We start from the raw sequence: 19,779 nt of genomic DNA on the forward strand, positions 1-19,779 counted from the left end.
ATTCGGCTGTCACAATTATTATCCATCTGTGAATTGACTGCCCTAATATGTATCCAACATATTTTCATTTCCGGTGAGGGCCTATGTACGCAGGTAGCCTCCAAACTAGCAATCCTACTCCTGATGAACAACCTGCGCTGCAGGCTTGACATCGGGATCTACCTCGTCGGCATCGATAACCCTATCACCGAACGAAGCGGCAATTTCCTCGAGGGTCTTCATCTTGGTCTCACTGTCATGGCGAAAAATAATATGTGATTAGCCTTTCCCTGAAGCACCATATTACGAAGCGGAGGGGATAACTCACGGGAAATAGAAATAAGCTACGATGAGGAAGAACAACGTACACGCGACAAAGACGTAGTAGTAGTTCTCGTGGATATTGGCGAATGCGCTAGGACCAGCTTCGGTGACTTTTTTTTTATCTCTTTTAGAGACCGACCTTATTATGTTCAGGGCAAGGGGAAGGGGAAATGAGACATACTCGCAACATTAACAATGAAGTGGGATGCAGCGGCCAATCCCATTATCTTGCTTCGGAGCGCGATGGGAAGGACTTCAGCGCCATAGAGCCAGGTTGTGCTGTTAAGCATGCCGTCTGGAGGAGGGTAAACGTTAGTTATTTCCATTTTCTTTTAGCGTTACCTGTTGAGGGTGAGTGGGCGGTGGCATACAGTAAATCACCACGAAAAGATAGATTCCAAGAATAGCGAACCCTTTGCCGATACGATTATCTGTGTTCTGGAACTCTCGCTGCATGACAGCGGCATAGATTTCGACAATGATGATTCCCCCTAGACCAGTGAGGATCATTCTGTAATTTTTTTATCAGTATGGTTTGTCTTAGAAAGTGAGGGGGGTATGCTTACTTTCGGCGACCCCATTGATCGGTTAGGTATTTTGTTGTGAGGGCATTGGTGACGAAGGCCACAGTGCCGTAGACTGCTGCCAGGGCGAGAATGGTGTGGGGCTCGATGCCGAGAGACTTATATAGGATGGCTTTGAAAGATTAATATCAGCGGGGATAATATGGTCGGGGCTTGCCTACTTTGATAGTACTGATAATCAGTTAGTACAGCGCATTCGACGGAGGGAGCTAGGGGACATACCTGAATCACGTTGACACCAGTAAGACTGGTCATGGTCTGCACGGCAATTGACCTAGTACTGTCAGGTAATTGTCGACGAAAACACTCAAGCACGGGTTTCAAATACTCACACCAAAGCACGGTGTCTGAAGAGCTTGAAGATCTCCTTGTAAGAGGTGATCTCTCGCTCCTTCTCATACTCGATCTGTGCCAACATCTGGGAAAATTCCTGGCGCAGCTCATGTGAGTTGAGATCACGGCGGATTCGGCTGAACTCATTGCGCGCAGCCTCGATTTTTCCGTTACGAACTAGGTAACGAGGTGAATTGGGCATGAAGGTAACCAAGCCGATGAACATAATGATGCCCCAGGGTATCTGGATGGCAAGGGGGAGCCGCCATTGCACAGCTCCATACGGGGCCCAGCTACAAGCATAACCAACCCAGTTTGAAGCCATGGTTCCAAAAGCGATACCGCAACCTGAGATTCCTCCGATGAGACCGCGATACCGAGGGTCCGAGATCTCGCTGAGATAAATTGGAACGGTGCCAACCATGCCGCTGTGAAAAACCACCAATATGTCAGTGGCAATTACTTCCTTTTTGTTCTGCGTACCAACTTACCCAACAGCGATTCCGGCCAAAGCACGCCCAGCGAGAAACATCCCGATGTTGACTGAAGCTGTCTGGATTGTGGTCCCAATTGTGACGATCACACACATCAGTTCCATGAAACGCAGGCGTCCTAATTTATCGGCGACCGCGGTTTGGAAGAGGGCGCCGACTGCTTCGCCGGCGATATAAACGGCGACGACCTGCCTGCGGTCAGCGCAAGTTCGGCTGGCCATTTGAAGCATACGTACCGCGCCAGTCAAGCCCTCTGAGGGGTTGTTCATGTACTCAATCCAGCTTTCATGGGCGATTGCTGTGCGATGTGTGAGTTTAAGCTTCTTGGATGGACGGTCAGTCGACAACTTACTTGTGGTGGCAATTCCCGTATCAAACCCCTAATATCTAGGGTCAGTAGGCTTGGTTTCCAAAGTTGCACTTGGAATGCCTTACAAAGAGAAAGGTTCCTATCGCAGCAAAGAGCGCGACACCTAAAGCGTACCAGCCAACCATCTTGAAACGCGGAGCAAAGACGACGGCAGGGTGGGTGGAAGAAAGAAGCACGTTCTGGGACAAAGACTTAGGGCAGGACGGGAACAACTTCATATATATCCATTGCAACCAACGGCAAAAAAGGTAAGCGGATCTTTTCCGAGGATGATGGGTGTGACAAAAGGCTGACCCCTCGGGGTATGGCCGATGGCTGGAAATCTGGAGAGCGAAAGCTGGGGAATGCCCAAGCTGGGGGAGTGGAGGCAAGAAGCCATCAAGACCGAGGATTCGGCCATCACCAACCCGGTTCCCGACTAGCGAGAGTTGGTATCGTATTCGGGAGGAGATGATTCGATAGACGTAGTTGTCCCAAGAATGTTCAAAGTCAAAGTCCCTCTTCTACCGGCTGGAGAGAGCGAAGACATCGGCGTTCTCGACTGAGTGTATGCTCAAAGCTCCTCGTAAGGCTATGACAGTCATGACTCCGCGTGGGGGTGAATATAGCGTGGGGGTGCATGATCGAAATCGATCAGAGGCCAAAGCACAAGCCAAAGCTGAGTCCATGACCAAAAGCTGAAGAAGTTGGAGATCGTGTGGATTGCCGAACAGAGGAATTATTGCGGGGAAGACTGTTGACCCCGGAATCCGGGTCTGGAATGGCTGAGATCGGACACCACCCGAGGTAATGATTTCACGACGGTCCAAATATTTTGTGCAGTATGCTTTATGACACCTTCACAGCTCACAACATAGAGCAGGAGCTGGAGCTGGACTGGTGGGAGTGTTGGCTATTCTACCGATGGGGAAGTGAAAACACCTTAGTTCTGAGGCATCATAATTTCTGTATACAGGATAGCGCCTCGCGTAATCGACACTAGTGGCGGGCGGCATTCTCGCAGCTATAAAAGGCCCAGTACCCCCCGGCAATTTACTTGTTTTCTTCTTTTCTTTTCCAGCTCTCTTTGCCTTTTGGCTTAGATCAAGTGTAGTATCTGTTCTTTTCAGTTTAATCTCTGAAAGTGTTCTACTGAACACAACATTGATTAATCTTATTTTTGGTCTTCGTGGCGGGACCTCTGTGCTTGCGCATGTCTTGCTACACAGTGTCATCGGGCTTACACTACCTCCGATAGACGCGACTTCTTTTCATCAATATGGCCGGCTTGTCCGACCGTTTGGAGAAGAGAATTGTCTTGCCCCTTCTTTTTAGGGAATTTATTTTTTTTTATTTTTATTTTTATTTTTATTTTTTTTTTTTTTTGGGTAGAGACGATGACGTTGTACCAGGTACTTCGGTATAACTCATGCTGTAACTTTATTATATATCATGTAGTGTTGATATTGTGTAGTACGTTCCGATGCCTCATGTATTTTAGATTTACAACCCAAGATACGCATCCCTCTGCGTCAACATCCAAGTTAAACTGGCCGACGCGACAATCAGCGGGCTAACAAACCGGCCCTTGAGCTGCGCGGTGCCGAATCCCAGCCACTCTCCAACAAAGTGTAACAAAGCAAGACCAAATGTGCATGCCGCAAGGTCATATACCGCGGGCGTGGTAATGTTGTAGGCGGCGGTGAATCGGACAACGGCGGACAGCAAGGTCCAGGTACCGAACAGTCGAGAGGAGTGGGCGTTCGTGTGCGGGCGACCATCAGCTAGACGGCCATTGTAGAGCTGCGCGGTATAGGCCTCGGAGAAGTAGGCTTGAACACTGTTTGCGGCGGAGACAACAGATACCTGCGCCTTGTTAGCTTTGGCTTGTGACAAACTCGAGGTGTGGAAGTCGCATACCAGGACAAGCCACTTGGGAAGGAGGCCGTCAAACGGGGGGAGATAGGACAGAAGTTGGTCCATGGTTGGGAGAGTAAGAGTGAAAGATGAACCCTGAAGCAATTCTACCCGAATAACGTTTATTCAATGTGAATTCAGGAGCTGAGATTGAGCAGGATGGCGAAGCTTGTTGTTGAGTCCTAATTGGGATTAGTGGGCGGCCCCGTGATCCGTGATGTTGAGCCTAGGCAATTCTTTAGTTGAGCGACATTCCCCGAGTGACACCTGTGAACGAAGCTCGCAATTACACCTCGTCTTTACTTGGATGAAAGGACAATCACTGGCCATGGAATTCGTAAACGAAATCACGTATTCGCTGTCCCACTGGGAGTGGAACTTCGCACCCGGCTGGCAAAGTGTGGCAGCTTCGGTGCTGCTTGCGGCTGGAGGCTGGTTTGTTGTCTCCAGAGCTTGGACTTTTGCCAGGGTCCTTGCCAGTTTGTTCGTTCTACCCGGAAAGTCGGTATGTCGATAATGCACTATATCCGAGCTTTTATTTCGTGGATTGTACTGATCTCCTACGTAGCTTCGCTCATTCGGCCCCAAGGGTAGCTGGGCGATTGTTACAGGTGCCTCCGATGGGCTGGGCAAGGAATACGCGCTTCAACTTGCTCGCGCTGGCTTCAATATCGTCCTCGTCTCGCGGACAGCCTCCAAGCTTACCACCCTGACCGATGAAATTACCTCCAAATACCCCTCCGTGCAGACCAAGATGCTGGCGATGGACTTTGCTCGCAATGAGGATCAGGACTACGAGAAGCTCAATGAGCTAGTCCAGGAGCTAGATGTTGCTATTCTGGTCAACAACGTTGGAAAGAGCCACAGCATTCCGGTGCCTTTTGCCCTGACTCCCGAGGACGAGATGTCGGACATCATCACAATCAACTGCATGGGTACTCTGCGGGTTACGCAGCTGGTCGTCCCCGGGATGATGCAGCGCAAGCGTGGATTGATCCTGACCATGGGCTCTTTCGGTGGTCTCGTCCCCACCCCGCTTCTTGCTACCTACTCCGGAAGCAAAGCTTTCCTGCAGCAGTGGTCGACGGCTCTTGGCTCTGAACTTCAGCCTCACGGCATCACTGTTGAGCTGGTACAGGCGTACCTCATTACGTCTGCCATGTCCAAGATTCGCAAGACAAGTGCCTTGATCCCCAACCCGCGCTCGTTCGTGCAGGCGACGTTGTCCAAAATCGGTAACAACGGCGGTTCTCCGACCTATGCGTACAGCTCGTCCCCTTACTGGAGTCACGGGTTGGTGGCATACCTTGCCACGTGCGTTATCAGCCCTATGAGCAAGTTTCTCGCAAACCAGAACAAGGGTATGCACGAGTCAATCCGCAAGCGGGCCCTGCGCAAGGCGGAGCGCGAGAACGCAAAGAAGAGCACTTAAAAAAAGGAAAAGCCCCGAACATGAATAGTGCTGTCGGACAATTCCATGTTGGATGTTTGTAGGAGGCGAAGCAAAATATGTGAAGGATGTATGGGAAATGCGAAACGTTACGTCACGGACGCTGGATCACTTCCTGATCGAGGGAAATGACATGTATATTTTTAATCCGGATCCATTATAGAAAATTCGAAAACACAGTTGTATTAATAGCGATAGTCTACTCCTGATCATTTTCAAGGCTGTGACAAAACTGGCGATAATGGGTGATAATCACCTACTATGTACTGTGTTTCTCTTCACAGGTAGACAAGTAGCCAGACTGTCATACAACAGCTGGCTCGTTGTATATACGCAAGTGGTGAACCAACAATGAAAAGACTACGAGTTTTGAGAAAGGATGTGCCGTGCAGCCGTGTATCAAACTCTAGGCCTACTGTCAAAACCGAAAGGGGAAAGTCAACCGGAAACTGTTTGCTAACACTTTGACTTAACAGTTTAGAGTGGGCTCACATTTGCCATCAACATGCGCTAAACCTAGACGACAATCGACATGTGTATCACCATCATACCATAACCACTCTGCCTACATTCTCGGCAAATGACCATGCTGGGTATGCCGTGTATACCGGCTAGGCCGGACACAGGACCTTTTTCAAGACAAAATTTGGCGTTGTGACTTTGTCGAATAGTTACCGTACTCGTTATACGCAAATCCAGCAATTCTGCCTTTCTCTCATCAGAACACGCTCCCATGTAATATGGCTCATGGATTGTGTAGACTGGGTGGTAAGCCTGGATTTCTATCAATCTCTTCCAGAGTTCTGTTTACCATAAGTGTAGAAGATCTTCGGATGGCAAGCCCGACATTGTTCCATGGATCCAGTTGCTGCTCACCGCGCCCTAAAGCAAGCTAGGCTGGTGGATCTCAGAAACCGAAATTAGCGACAAGCCGTCAACGTCCCAGCCAAGGCTTGGTTGAGTTAATCATATGTTTTGCTTTGTATGCTCCCACTTATGATGGTATTTATTTCAATTACAGTTGTATACAACAACAGAAAAGCAGCCTATAACTAGACAACGTTCTCAACAATACAAGACTCAGGGATGTCAACCGCCTCTTACATCGTCTGAGGCAAGAACGCATGTTGAATTCTTTGGCAGCGGACCGGAGACAAAATCCCAAGGCGACGCCAAGTGGAACGCCAGGAACCGGATCCACTAATCGGTGAGTTTTTTCAGTGAAGAGCTGGGCGCGTTGCAGAAAATTCCCATCCGAATCGGCACACCGAGCCCGGTTGAGCGTGGATCCCGAGTCTTCGGCGTGCCGAGAGCGTCGGCTCGGGGTCACAGCTCAGCGCCAATGCCGTGTGCTGATTGCCAGAACAAGAAGCCCTCACCCACTGACCTGTCAGGTATATTAAGCTGCCAGCAGCGGCATCGTTCGCGGCATCTGGTCCTCTGTAGTTTTTCTTCCATCCATCCTCTTCACGTCTTCAGCCATGCAGCCTCGCCTGTGTTTGCGATCGCCAGGAGGAAAACTTTTTTCTGCGATCCACCCCGAGTGCGGATCTGCCGCAGTTCTCGGACGAATCCACATTTAGAACTCATCGCGATGCGCCATGGGCAAAATAGAATTCTCGCAGTAACGCGACGAGACTGAAAGTGGATCATTCCACTCTCGTAAATGGAAACCGCGGATCTCTAGTTTCACAATGCCCGTAGAAAAGCCGTCAAATCACGGTCGACGAGCCCTAATGGCTCACGCTGCGAGTAAGGTAGGGCGAGAGGCGTTTGTCAACAGAACCAACTCCAGAAATAGTTGCTGGACCACGCGACATGGTCAGATGACGACTCGCGGTTTTTGGTTTCCTCATCAGGCTCGTCTGGATGCTGTTGTGGCTGTCTCGTCGCCGTCATCGCCTCTCCTCCTCTGCCCCTTCTCCACCGCTCTCCACCGAATCTCCAGGGAAGCATCAGAGAATTCTTGTCGCCCAGCCGAGAAGCACTCCGTAGAATCAATCCCTTGCCCATTCTCTGCCCATCTCCCCCTATTGGGGCCCGTCAAGATCCGGGCCCCCGTCTGGTTCTCCCGTGGGTTCCCCAATCTTGGGATGGTAGCCGATTGCCGTTGAGCTTTGTCCCCGTTCATTCGCGCAGGGCCCCAGGCTGCCCGGAGAAGGTAGGATTCACGATAATTAAATGTCTCGCTAAAACGGCTTGTCCCATGTGCCGCTCGTAGATATAATCCCTTTGCCTCCCTCGTTTCCGGGTCGCAGCTGGCTATCCTCCCTTGCGTCTCCCTCCCCCTTCTCCCAACTCCTCCCCTGAAGTTCTCACCCTCGTCCTGTGAGATCAAAACATACAATCACAATGGGTGTGGCCAACATCAAGGGTTTCTTCAAGCCCAAGGCTGAGCAGCAGGAGCATTCTCAGGCTACCACGCCTTCGAGATCTGACTCGACTGCGGAGAAGGACGATGGCATCATCGACGATAGCCCCGTGAAGTACCTAACATGGCGGTCATTTATCTTGGGTATCGTGGTGTCCATGGGTGGCTTCATCTTTGGTTACTCGACTGGTTAGTTCGGTGTCTTGTCCCGACCATGGTTCTCTGTTCTGATCTGTGCAGGTCAAATCTCCGGCTTTACAACTATGGGTGACTTCAAGATGCGTTTTGCGGAGCTTCAGCCGAACGGCGAGTACGTCTTCAACAACGTCCGTAACGGTCTGATTGTCGGTCTGGTAAGTTGGCCATCACTGGTGATAACACACTCTCTCTAGCTCTTATCTAACATTGCTCTAGCTCTGCATCGGTACTATGATCGGAGCCCTCGTCGCCGCCCCCATCGCGGATCGCATGGGTCGCAAGCTCTCCATGTCCTTCTGGTCCGTGATCCACATGGTCGGAATTATTGTGCAGATTGCTACGGACAGCAACTGGGTTCAGATTGCCATGGGCCGTTGGGTTGCTGGTCTGGGGATCGGTGCGCTGTCCAGCGTCGTCCCCATGTACCAGTCTGAGGCCGCCCCCCGCCAGGTCCGCGGTGCCATGATCAGTGCATTCCAGCTCTTCGTCGCCTTCGGTATCTTCATCTCCTACATCATCAACTTCGGTACCGAGACCATCCAATCCACTGCCTCGTGGAGAATCACCATGGGAATCGGCTTTGCCTGGCCTTTGATTCTTGGACTCGGTGCTCTTTTCCTTCCCGAGTCTCCCCGTTATGCTTACCGCCACGGCCGCATCGACGAGGCACGTCAGGTCATGGCCAAGCTGTATGGTGTCAACGAAAACCACCGTGCCGTTGTCCAGGAAATGAGAGACATGAAGGAGAAGCTCGACGAGGAACGCGCCGCTGGAGTTGCTCCTTGGCACGAGGTGTTTACCGGGCCCCGGATGATGTACCGTACTCTTCTCGGTATCGCCCTGCAGTCACTCCAGCAACTTACTGGGGCCAACTTCATCTTCTACTATGGAAACAGTATCTTTACCTCTACTGGCTTGAGCAACAGTTACATCACCCAGATCATTCTTGGCGCTGTCAACTTCGGAATGACTCTTCCCGGTCTTTACATCGTCGAGCACTTCGGACGCCGCAACAGTCTCATGCTTGGAGGCGCTTGGTGCTCTATCTGCTTCTGGATCTGGGCTTCCGTTGGACACTTTGCTCTAGACGTGGAGAACCCCCAAAACACCCCCAAGGCCGGAACCGCAATGATCGTTTTCACTTGCTTTTTCATCTGCGGTTTCGCCACCACATGGTAAGTTGAGCTCGGGAACCCCCTCCCCCCGCCCAAGATCATCTAGAGAGAGTACTAATAGCCTTTCCTAGGGGACCTATCGTGTGGTCGATCTGTAGTGAGATGTATCCCCAGCGGTCTCGTGCGATGAACATTGGTATCGCCACCGCTGCCAATTGGACGTGGAACTTTTTGATCTCATTCTTCACCCCATTCATCTCCGGGGCCATCGATTTCGCTTACGGATACGTGTTCGCTGCCTGCTGCCTTGCAGGTGTGCTGATCGTGTTCTTCTTCGTCAACGAGAGTCAAGGCCGTACCCTCGAGGAAGTCGATACCATGTATGTCCTTCACGTGGTCCCCTGGAAGAGCGCTTCCTGGGTTCCTGACGAGAACCTTGTGAGAGACCTACATCGCCCTGCTCAGGAGAACCCCAAGCAGGAAGGCCAGGGGCAGACTGAGCATGGTGAGGGAGAGAAGCCGGCTGAGCCGACTGAGGAGATTCGGGAGTAAAAAGGGGCGATAACCACGTATAAATATCAGCCTTGATACATTCTCCTCTATACTATCTACACGTATACACCACACAGACATACGTATCTATTATGTATGCAACCGTGCATACTCGATGTGATATGATAAAAGAGACGTTGTGAAGAAGAGAGAGAAAGCAACAAATAGACTTGCATTTTTACGGTTTGGGCTTGGGGTTATGAATTATTATTTTATTATTACTATTATTATCATCATTATTTGGGATTGTATATTATGCATTGGGCGGGATAGACAAGATAGACCATGGAGTATTGAACTTGAAATTATCCCAAGTACCTTGATTCGTCGCGAGATGAGACCTCGAGCCTTGACGCCGGGAGGTTGGATAGTTAGGGTTGTTGGACTTTAGGCTACCTAGAATTCGCCTCTCCGCATGCCGGTCCCGACAACTTTAAACCTCCGCACCTGCTTATTTGGGATCCGTCCATGCCCGTACTGTATGGTCAACGCAACTGTCCTGGAAATATGCGGAGCTTATTACCGGCGAGGTAGAAGGAAGAGAACACGCTGCCGAAAGAAAAGTCAATAACCCCAGGATTGTTGGATAGCAGAACTCACTGCGACCAGTGGTCCATGGTCGAGATAACTGCCGCCTTGGGAGTATTAAGTCTTCCAACCGCGCCAAATAATGAGATCAAAAAGTTCCAAGTCCAATTAACTAGCACCTGTAGCGATACCAATGTTCCTCGCACGAGATCGGGTTTGTATATATATAGTTACACGGTAATCCATCGAATACCTATGCCATGAAAGAAATATACACTTCAAACATACAGACCATGCAGCCGGAAAAATACTAATGACCTGTCACAAGCTAATTGTGCAAAGGTTGATACCATCCGTAGTGTTGTTTCTCACAAGTTTGATACTTCCATCGACTTTCAAAAGCGCCTCTTATACTGGATAGGCAAACTAGTACAGTTTCAATGTGCTCTGAGGTTATTACTGGTCTGGTATGGAGGAGATTTTAGTTTGTTGATGACATATCCTTAGCCAATCTGACGGGAGCAGAGTTGCTCTGTTGCACGCATGCGTTGTTAACGTTTGTTCTACAGGTTATAACTGCCAATGGGCGTGAATATCTCACAGCCAGTAATTACTATGTTATCAAACTTTGGATACGTAAGCTTGTGGCCTCCCAGTATCGACCCATTCATGTCTACTACTCCAAAGGCTGGAATATATCAACGAGATATGGGTTTATAGAAGGGCAAGGAACCGATACTCCGTACCGTCATATGAAAACCCGAGTGTGAACAGCATTTCCTTCAACTACGAGCTCGTGCCGCTTTTTGGGCTCTTCGTTATTTCGATGGATAAGCTCCAACCTGGTTTGTCTGTACTACAATGATAATGGGAAACAGGTTCGGATTTACATTTGGGTCAGGTATGAGTTATCCCTTGGTCAAGACAGGATTTGAAGGAATTGAACGTGACAATGTCATTGAATGACTGTGGCGAACATGGAACATCTATCCAAGTACCTATTTATAAGACGCGCGACAAGATATCGTAGATAGGAAAAATAAAAAAAAAAAAAGACGAAGAACGACAAGCCTCCCCCAACGCCTTGAGATTTTTTTAAGACACCATAATCATAACGAGTATGTAGAGTAAGAGCTGTACTATGGAGATAAATGTATTAGAGGGGAACGTAGCACCGGTATCGGTATCGGTATCGGTATCGTGGCGGCAAGCAAGATGAAAAGCGAATGGATTAACGACGTTGCGTCTTGCCAATACCACGTTTGCCGGAAACCTGAATAGTTAAATATGTTAGCTCGCGGGGGAAAAAGTTTGATCATATAGAGAAAGAGACGTACCAAGTGCTTCGTGAGAGACACGGTCTGGTGTCGATCGGCTTCTCCCTGTCTGGCCATACGGTTCATCTTCTTCTGGCTCAGCTTGGCGAGGCGCTCGGCCTTGGAGCGGGACGTTTCGTCGGTAACACCATCTTGCAGACGGTTTGTAGCAGCCTGGCTGCGAGCACGGCCCTTGGCCCTGGCAATTGCCTGTTTGGGGTCGGAGGGATCGATATCCATCGCGTCGTCGTCCATTTCGCGGGTCGTCGTACGGCCACGAACTTGGCTCTGGGAACGGACACGAGAAACAGCAGCGTCGGTATCGTAGCCGGCAGCGTCCAGACCCTGCTCCATTTGGGAGAGTCTCTTGGCTTTGGCGCTGCGGGGGATGGCCGCGCGGTTCTTGAGGGACTTGCGGAGCTTTGCCTCGTTGCGCATCAAAGTACGCTTCTCGCGGATGAGATCCGCCTTCATACGAATGTCGGCGTCTTCGGCATCCTCCACGCTCTGGTCTGATTCGTAGTAGCCGTCTGCCTCGAGCTTCTCTTCTTCCTCCTCCAGGGCAGCCAGCTTGGCCTCGATGTCGGGATCCACGTAATCGTAAATGTTCTTGCCGTACCATACCTCGGGGATCTTGTCGTGCTTCCATTCGTCGTTTGCTAGCAGATAGTTCTTCTTGAGATCGACGTTGTAAACACCAGCACCGCCGTTCTCCTCCTCGATGTCCCGCTCCAGCTTCTTCCGGTCCGGGTCGTTCTTGTCGTATTTCTTAAGGTTCTTGACAGCATCAGGAATGAATGTTTCGAGCTGTGCTCCACCCATAGGCTGTGCGACGTGGATACGCGCGAGAACATCGCCAAGTCTTCCACCAGGGGTACCAGAGTTGTTGGATCCAGACTTGAGCTTCTGTGCAACTCGCTCTGCAAGCAACTTATCGCATGCGGCGTTCTTCACGTTGGTTACACCCTCGGTGGTGGTGCAGGAGAGCTGGAGAAGCTCAACGTCGTCTGTCTTGAGCATATTCTGCATTTCCTCTTGAACCTCAGGCTCAAGGTCTTCCGGTCGTCGAACGTCGATCTTGTTCACCACAACAAATACGATCTTATTTGCGAACAAAGGCCGGATGTTGTGGAACAGCTTAATCTGATCGGAAACGGAGTAACCGCACTGCTCGGACAGATCCATGAAGTACATAACCGCGGACCGCAAATGGGCAATGGCAGTGATAGACTGCATTTCAATGGTGTTCATCTCCTCCAGAGGGTGGTCAAGAATTCCGGGGGTGTCGATGGCTTGGAATCGGAGGTACTTGTAGTCGAAATGGCCGACAAACAAACTCTTGGTTGTGAAGGCATAGGGCTGAACATCAACATCCGCGCGGCTGATGCTACGCAGAAAGCTGGACTTTCCGACATTGGGGTATCCGCAAATCAAGAGGGTTCTAGTGTTGGGGTCGATAGAGGGTAGACGACCCAAATGTTGTCTAACTTGTTCCAGATAAACGAGCGGGTCTTTAAGACGTCGGCAAATTGTGGCCATGCGACCGAGAGCAGCGCGTTTAAGCTGCTTGCACTGGAAAAGGGACTGAGCATATTTGATGAGACGGACATAGTCGCGGGACACTGTTTCGATCAAATGCTTTGCGGTCGAGACTTGACCGAGGGCGATTCTGAAATGGTCGGCATCATACAGCGTGTTCATCAAATCCTTGTCTGTCGGGTTGTTAGATAAGCTCGAAAATGTCGCAACTCGCACAAGCACTCACGGAAAGGATGAATGTCTTGCAGTCTTGGAAATCCATCCAAGATCGCCTGGAATTTTTCGCCAAATGTCTCTTGGGTGTACTTCACTTTTCGAGTGTAGAAGCCTAAAATTTTTTTGGATTAGCCCCATCCAAATTTCCACCACAATAATCATGGATGCAAAATACCTCGAATACGGCTGATCTTGAAGCCCGCACGAATCTGAGTGGGCAACTGTCGCTGCGTACGACTAAGGACAATATCCAGGAATTCCTGGCTGGTGGGCACCGGAGGGATCTATCAAGCGGTGAAAGGATCAGTATTGGTGGTTTCGGCCATGGGCAACGAAGGGTGAGAGGCGTACATCTTTCCACGTAGTCTTCATGATGGGCACCTGAGCAAGAGTCGGTCGACAGGAAAAATGACTCCTATAGGTAACCCGATAGGCGATGAGAGCAAGATGGAGACTACGGTCGAGATCGATAAAAAAAATTACGGTCGGCGGTCGGAGGCAGAATTTTTGGCGGGCGGTGAGCAAATGTGGGGGATTCTGCAGTTTCTAACCGAGCAAAAACACTAGACTTTTACAAAGCAGTCTTACGGCCTACTGAGGCTGTTGAATCTTGAAGAATGCATTGACTACCGAAGTTTCTATGATAAACACTGAGCCCGCCCTTACCAACCAACCCGGTCATCATATCATAGCAGATCGTACAATCGTAGCCCCAGGAACTCCATTGCTTTTCGAAGTTGACCCCACAGTGAGACCAAGTGCACAATCCTTGAATATGCAACGACGAAAATGAACATAAAATGGGTAAAAAAAAAAAAAAGGGAATAATTGGTGAATAGTATGCTAGTCAAAAGCGGGGAGAAGAAAAATATTCATAGCATAAGTGAAAGCCGCTATATAATCTCAGTGGCAAGTTCACTCATTGAATTCCAGTGTCTGAACGCAGTTAGCAGAGATAAGGATGGGTAATCTAGGGATAAAATACTGACCATATCTGTCCAGCCACCACCCCCAAACTGGCACTTGCTTTGCCCCCGGTTCTCAAAGCCAAAGGTCTCGTAAAACGGTATGAGGTGATCGTGCACAATTATCACAATACGATCTGCAATAGCTGCCTCCCGGATTCTTTGAATATAAGCCTTCATCAGTGTGCTCCCAACCTGCTTTCCTTGGTGCTCGCGCAAGACTGCTACAGAGTGGATTGCGATCGAGCTTCCGTATTCGTCGTGGCCCACGGTCTCCCCGTCTACCACTGTTGAGCGCTCGGATTTCCAGTCGGCCGGTAGTTCCATAGATTTATCCGTCACACGGGAATTGGACGTCCTGGTGGCGATAACATGTCCGACGAGAGTTGGGCGAGGTTTAGGCTGGTCTTCTTCGAGAATCGGAAGAGTGAACAAGCCGAGGCAGAGCTCGGGACATCTTCCAAGGCGATAGGAAAACTATTTATTGTAGCCGAATCAGCAAAACTTGTGAAACCGAAATATATGCGGGTAATGATACCATACCTTATCGCGGGAACAGCGCTCCTGCTCGGGAAATGCCTCTTCTACGGCAACACAGTCGTCCACGTTCGACTCGGTCAAGACCTGTACGAAGGGGTGCAGGTCGTCTAGCTTTGACGGCTGATGCACAGGTGGACGGCGGAACCAGTACGGGTATTCGTTGAGATCGTCATGGTCAACGGCGACATAGTCCTCGTCGACCTCTTCGTCGTCATCGTCTTCATCAGCCTCTAGCGGCAGACCGTTTGCCATGAACGAGTCTGCGTGATCATGTGTTTCTGCTCGCGATAGATCGCTGCCGGTGATAGGCAAAGAAAATCCGTCGCCGTTGGATAAGGGCTTAAGACCGTTGATGGGGTGGTCGGGGATCTGGTGATGTGACTGGTCCGACATGATTCAGAACTGCAGGGGTGGTGAAGTATGAGACGTGGGGCTTCGAGCAGTAGGTTTTGCCTTGTATATATACAACAACAGCGGTGTTCCACGAGAGCGAGTGTATGCGGAGTGAAAGATGGTCTGGAAGGAGCGATTGAGAGGTAAAGTGTGGACGCTAGATTAATCCGATCGAAAAAATGCGAGGGAGCCAAAGTCAGTGGTGGGCTGGTCACTGGCCACCAGTGGGGCGGGAATAATGCAGGCGATAAGCCTTGGAAGAACCAGACGAGATGATTGCAATCCTGATCGCTGATAGCCGAGAATCTTAGCTAGATCTTGCAGGCGGCGCTTGCAGGAGTCAGAACCTTGGCCAAGATAATGTTCGCCATCGTCCAGGCTCAACCACAGTCATTACTCGCGGTTGAGTTTGAAGAGTTTTCATCCCGCAAAAGGCGGGGCACCAAGGAGTTTGTGCTTTTGTCTGGACCTGGTGCCTCTCCCCACTCTGACTGCTTATCTGAATGAACCCTTTGTCGGTCTCGATTCTCATCTGTACTAGAGAGCGACTCGAGTCGCTCTTGACTCCTCGTTCGGCCATGGAATCCGAGTCAAAAACTCACCCTACCCAGTGCGCTTTCCGGGGTCCTGATGGCTAATGATTCCTTCTCCCGCTTTGCCTTTACGGTTTTTGTGTCGAGGTGGCCTGACATTTCTATTTGTGACGAACTTTGGATGGATATAGCTTCGTTTCCATAAACCTTCAGCCCAGCAGGACTTAGCTTACTTGCCTGAGTTCCTTTACCAAGATATCTTTCGTGGAGCAGCTCCCAGTGTGCAGTGTTGATAACAACCATGCGGTTCTTCATCTTCTATATCAGTGGACCAGAATGAGATGTGTCGCAGGTTTAGAGGCTGAGGCAGGCTCGTCGAGTGTCGCGCACCATGTGTCTCTTTCAATGAACCAGGCAATCACCGGGCAACCTGACAAGAAAGTCACCTGCGATTATAACTCATGTTCTATTTTCCAAAGGCCTCATCTACAGCCTCTTTGGAACGAGTCCTTTCATCATCCAGGCTTAATATAGTACAACAGTACCTGTTCGACATACTTCAGTATTCTGCCCCCTTGGAGACAAGCTTTAGAGGGAAGCTCTCCGTCTCTGCGGTCGAATTCGTCCCATCAACTCTCACAATACAACCAAAGGTCCTGGATTGTTATTCCTCTAAAGACCGCTGCTCGTTTCCCTGGAGCTGGAAAGCTTGTAGTTTCGATTTGAGTGCGTTCCGGGACAACGAGAACCAGGCCAGGCCTGGAGGACATCATACTGAGAACCCTACAGCGACCAACGACCATGGTCGTAAATCGGCGGCATTTGCGGAAATATACAAGATATCTGGACTTTAGTGGGGTGTGGGAATTGGGGACAGTCTCTTTGATAGCCGCCTACTGTGGGTAGTACTAGTATACCTCGGGTTTACACCGAATACTAGTACTTAATTATAACATAATAGACGCCTGGACGGAGCTATATGTCTTCCAATCTCGGTTGCAACCGACGGTTTTGGGCGCAATTGTCTATTGTCTAATGTCCATTGATTTCGGGCATTTACCGTTGACGATACAGGATAAGTATAGCTCACTTGGGCAGGAGGGGATCCCTATCAATTTAGGCATTCACACCTTTTCTACTTCAACGTTTGTCGTGAATGTTCCAATTTCCTATATCATTGCGATATCTACGTAGTTTTCCATTAGAACATTGCGCATCTCAATTTAGCCTTAACCTTGGCGTGGGATGGATGCTGCAATTTCGGCCGCCCACCCGACTTCTGCAGGCAAAGAATTACGTAGCTTCGACACAGCACTAACAATTACAGAAAACCCGTCGAAATGTCTCAGCCGGAGTGGTTGTTCTTGCAGAACCCCCGCGTAAAGACTAAATAAATACAGAAATGCTCAGCGTGATCGGCCTCGGTACAAACCGCCGCAGCCGAGAACGGACCGGTAAGAGGCCGCATCGTCATTGACTCACGATTTCCCTCACGATATCGACCCATTATTTTTCTTCCTCTCTTCCGACCCGCCAACTGCTCCCCACAATGTTCTCTGTCATTCCGGTTCCTTGAGGAGCCCGGTTTGTTCGTCTGTTCCTGTACCTGGTATGGACTTTCGACACATCCAAAACTGAACCATGAGCTCGAGGGCGCTCCCGTGGTCGCGGGTCACGCAGTCGCCTCTCAAGGTATGGGCCCTATATGTCAACTCGTGCGCAAATGTGTCTAACCCTCGTCATTCTTGATTCTAGCGGCATCCGACCGTTTTGAGTAGCAGTGATGAAGCCTATTCGACGACCCCTCGTCGTTGTTACTCTGCCTCATGCGATCGCAGAGTCACTCAGAGCGCCGAATTTTCCTCCACCAGCCAAAGTTATGATCGTCTGGGTCGTCGAGCGAAGGAGAAGTTGCTCGATAGGGTATGTTGCACCAGCTCTTCAATTGACTCTTCGCTGTAGTTCTGACATTTGGCCTGGTCTTAGGAATTCTTCATGAGCTTGTTGAACTCGGCATCTACGAAACGTGAAGCGAAATCATACCTCGCCCGCCTCAAAGCGGAGCACCAGGCGAAGTCCCAGAAGAAGCCGCCGAGCAAGCCGACAGAACAAAACGTCACTGAGTCACTGCCTTCCGGGGTCAATTTAGGGAATTTCTATGGCGCATCGAGAACAGTGTACCAGAGCCCTGTTTTCAGACAAGATTCAACCCCGACACCAAACCGGACGGAGATGCCAGAGCGACTGCATCTGGCGTTGGTTAAGATAAAGACACCGCAGCTCCTAGATGACTTCACTTTGAATGGAGTGGCCAAGACGCTTTCGCAGATCAATCGGCTGGGTATGGCCTGTTGTGTGGTGGTCGATCCCGGGTCGGATGGCGATGTTAGTGCACTGCGAAAAATCGCTACGGAACAGGTGGGCCGCATTGCGACAGCAGTCGATGCTCAGCCGGATTCCAAATCCTCTCATCTTGATTCAGTCTTATCCTTCTCGGCGAAAACACCAGACACACCAACTATTTCGTCTCGAAAGCAACTGCTCGGTCCGTTGCGTGATGGTCATATTTTAATCGTCGCGCCCATAGCTTACACGGAGGATACGCCAAAGGCTGTGATAATTCCTGCCAATGATGCTGTTCTTGCCTTGACAAAGGAACTTGCAGGCCTGGCTTTGGCCCCCGACCCAGACGAGGACCCGTTAATTACGGCCAACAAAATTTGCATTTTACAAAAGGAAGTATCTTTAGATCGAGTTATTCTGTTAGATCCGCTGGGAGGCGTTCCAGCTTTCAGAGGGCCCCAAACATCTCACGCTTTCATCAATATGGACCAGGAGTTTGACAGTATTAAGAACGAGTTGCTCCAGGTCCGCGAGCCGACTACTGAAAACCAGGGCGCGAGTATGGTTGCTGATTCTATCACGGAAAGCAATCCATTTTCGAAATTTGCCAACTCTGAGATCGCCTCTGCGCCCTCGAAGCAAGCGATGTTGCCTGCCAGCGTCGGTGAACTCGCGATCGATGGCCACCTAGATAATTTGAGGCTTTCACAACAGACACTGGCCATGCTTCCCTCTGCCTCGTCTGGTATAATCACTTCACCGGTTGAGGTTGCAAACTCCGCACGCTCACCTGAAGTAATCCATTCCGAGCTGTCGGTCGGTACACGACGACAGAGAAACCCTCTTATCCACAACCTTCTTACGGACAAGCCTCTTCTTTCGTCCTCTTTGCCTTTGAGCCGGCGAGCGCGTGGCTCGCTTAACCTCCCGGCACCTCCTACGACATTCGTCAAGCGAGGCATGCCCGTCAGCCTTATTCCAAACCCACACGTGCAGATGTGGACAGCCCAAACACGCCCAAACATGACCTTGGAAGATCCTACAATTGATCTTCCCAGACTGGTACATCTGATTGAAGACTCTTTTAACCGAAAACTCGACGTGAAGGACTACCTTAACAGAGTAAATGGCCGACTAGCCGGTTTAATTATCGCTGGCGAATATGAAGGTGGTGCGATCCTGACCTGGGAACTACCCCCCGGCGTGGAAGATGACGGGAGTGAGGCTAGTACGGCCAGGATGGTGCCATATCTCGACAAATTTGCGGTTCTCAAACGCAGCCAGGGCGCCGGTGGCGTTGCAGACGTTGTGTTCAATGCCATGGTGCGAACATGCTTTCCCAACGGGGTATGCTGGCGTAGCCGCAAGGACAACCCGGTGAACAAGTGGTATTTTGAGCGGTCATTGGGAACATGGAAGCTCGCCGATACCAATTGGACTATGTTCTGGACGACCCCCGATATTCCTGACAAGCCGCAGATGTTTCGGGACTACGAGGCAGTTTGTCGAAGTATTCAGCCCAGCTGGGCAGATGACACAGGAGTCATCGATTGATCTGTATATATATTCAAGCTACACATCAAACATAGACTAGAAAGTATATACTGGCGATGGAATAGTAACCCTATTCGGTGTTTCAAGACTGAAGCCCATGTTAGTCTCACCGCCTTCGGCCTTATCTCCGTATCGTAGTGAATGATCACGAGAGCCACATTTTCTCCTTTCCTTGTTTACACTCTA

The 19,779-nt window shown here is 50.1% G+C and overlaps 7 protein-coding genes across 7 annotated transcripts; 3 read left to right on the top strand and 4 right to left on the bottom strand.

Moving 5' to 3' along the window:
* Positions 1-114: 114 nt before the first annotated feature.
* Positions 115-2,209, bottom strand: hxt8 (putative MFS monosaccharide transporter (Hxt8); the record flags this gene model as incomplete). Its single annotated transcript, XM_040849426.1, has 11 exons — positions 115-232; positions 308-413; positions 485-598; positions 675-814; positions 870-985; positions 1,110-1,161; positions 1,220-1,648; positions 1,712-1,902; positions 1,951-2,012; positions 2,067-2,094; positions 2,150-2,209. The coding sequence occupies 11 exons, from the start codon at positions 2,207-2,209 to the stop codon at positions 115-117; spliced, it is 1,416 nt and encodes a 471-aa protein (XP_040702272.1).
* Positions 2,210-3,445: 1,236 nt separating this feature from the next.
* On the bottom strand, positions 3,446-4,475 carry ASPSYDRAFT_44816 (Erg28 family protein). The gene is made up of 2 exons (XM_040846911.1): positions 3,984-4,475; positions 3,446-3,929 (listed from the first exon to the last, which is right to left on the bottom strand). Exons 1-2 carry the CDS (start codon positions 4,044-4,046, stop codon positions 3,567-3,569), a joined length of 426 nt encoding a protein of 141 aa, XP_040702273.1. The 5' UTR covers positions 4,047-4,475; the 3' UTR covers positions 3,446-3,566.
* On the top strand, positions 4,309-5,412 carry ASPSYDRAFT_57767 (ketoreductase; the record flags this gene model as incomplete). The annotated part of the gene is made up of 2 exons (XM_040849427.1): positions 4,309-4,485; positions 4,549-5,412. The coding sequence occupies 2 exons, from the start codon at positions 4,309-4,311 to the stop codon at positions 5,410-5,412; spliced, it is 1,041 nt and encodes a 346-aa protein (XP_040702274.1).
* A 2,251-nt stretch (positions 5,413-7,663) lies between these two features.
* ASPSYDRAFT_947920 (sugar porter family MFS transporter) lies at positions 7,664-9,766 on the top strand. The gene is made up of 4 exons (XM_040853027.1): positions 7,664-7,990; positions 8,042-8,154; positions 8,216-9,174; positions 9,246-9,766. Exons 1-4 carry the CDS (start codon positions 7,783-7,785, stop codon positions 9,664-9,666), a joined length of 1,701 nt encoding a protein of 566 aa, XP_040702275.1. The 5' UTR covers positions 7,664-7,782; the 3' UTR covers positions 9,667-9,766.
* A 1,187-nt stretch (positions 9,767-10,953) lies between these two features.
* On the bottom strand, positions 10,954-13,718 carry ASPSYDRAFT_44818 (putative GTPase NOG1). The gene is made up of 5 exons (XM_040846912.1): positions 13,617-13,718; positions 13,441-13,549; positions 13,276-13,377; positions 11,532-13,222; positions 10,954-11,467 (listed from the first exon to the last, which is right to left on the bottom strand). The coding sequence occupies exons 1-5, from the start codon at positions 13,635-13,637 to the stop codon at positions 11,426-11,428; spliced, it is 1,965 nt and encodes a 654-aa protein (XP_040702276.1). The 5' UTR covers positions 13,638-13,718; the 3' UTR covers positions 10,954-11,425.
* A 462-nt stretch (positions 13,719-14,180) lies between these two features.
* ASPSYDRAFT_57771 (polyamine acetyltransferase) lies at positions 14,181-15,163 on the bottom strand (the record flags this gene model as incomplete). The annotated part of the gene is made up of 3 exons (XM_040849428.1): positions 14,181-14,201; positions 14,255-14,707; positions 14,774-15,163. The coding sequence occupies 3 exons, from the start codon at positions 15,161-15,163 to the stop codon at positions 14,181-14,183; spliced, it is 864 nt and encodes a 287-aa protein (XP_040702277.1).
* A 2,174-nt stretch (positions 15,164-17,337) lies between these two features.
* On the top strand, positions 17,338-19,593 carry arg2 (acetyl-CoA:L-glutamate N-acetyltransferase; the record flags this gene model as incomplete). The annotated part of the gene is made up of 3 exons (XM_040852132.1): positions 17,338-17,388; positions 17,452-17,619; positions 17,683-19,593. The coding sequence occupies 3 exons, from the start codon at positions 17,338-17,340 to the stop codon at positions 19,591-19,593; spliced, it is 2,130 nt and encodes a 709-aa protein (XP_040702278.1).
* Positions 19,594-19,779: the final 186 nt, after the last annotated feature.

The sequence above is a fragment of the Aspergillus sydowii genome (assembly GCF_001890705.1).
Source record: "Aspergillus sydowii CBS 593.65 unplaced genomic scaffold ASPSYscaffold_5, whole genome shotgun sequence".
Classification (NCBI taxonomy): Eukaryota; Fungi; Ascomycota; class Eurotiomycetes; order Eurotiales; family Aspergillaceae; genus Aspergillus; species Aspergillus sydowii.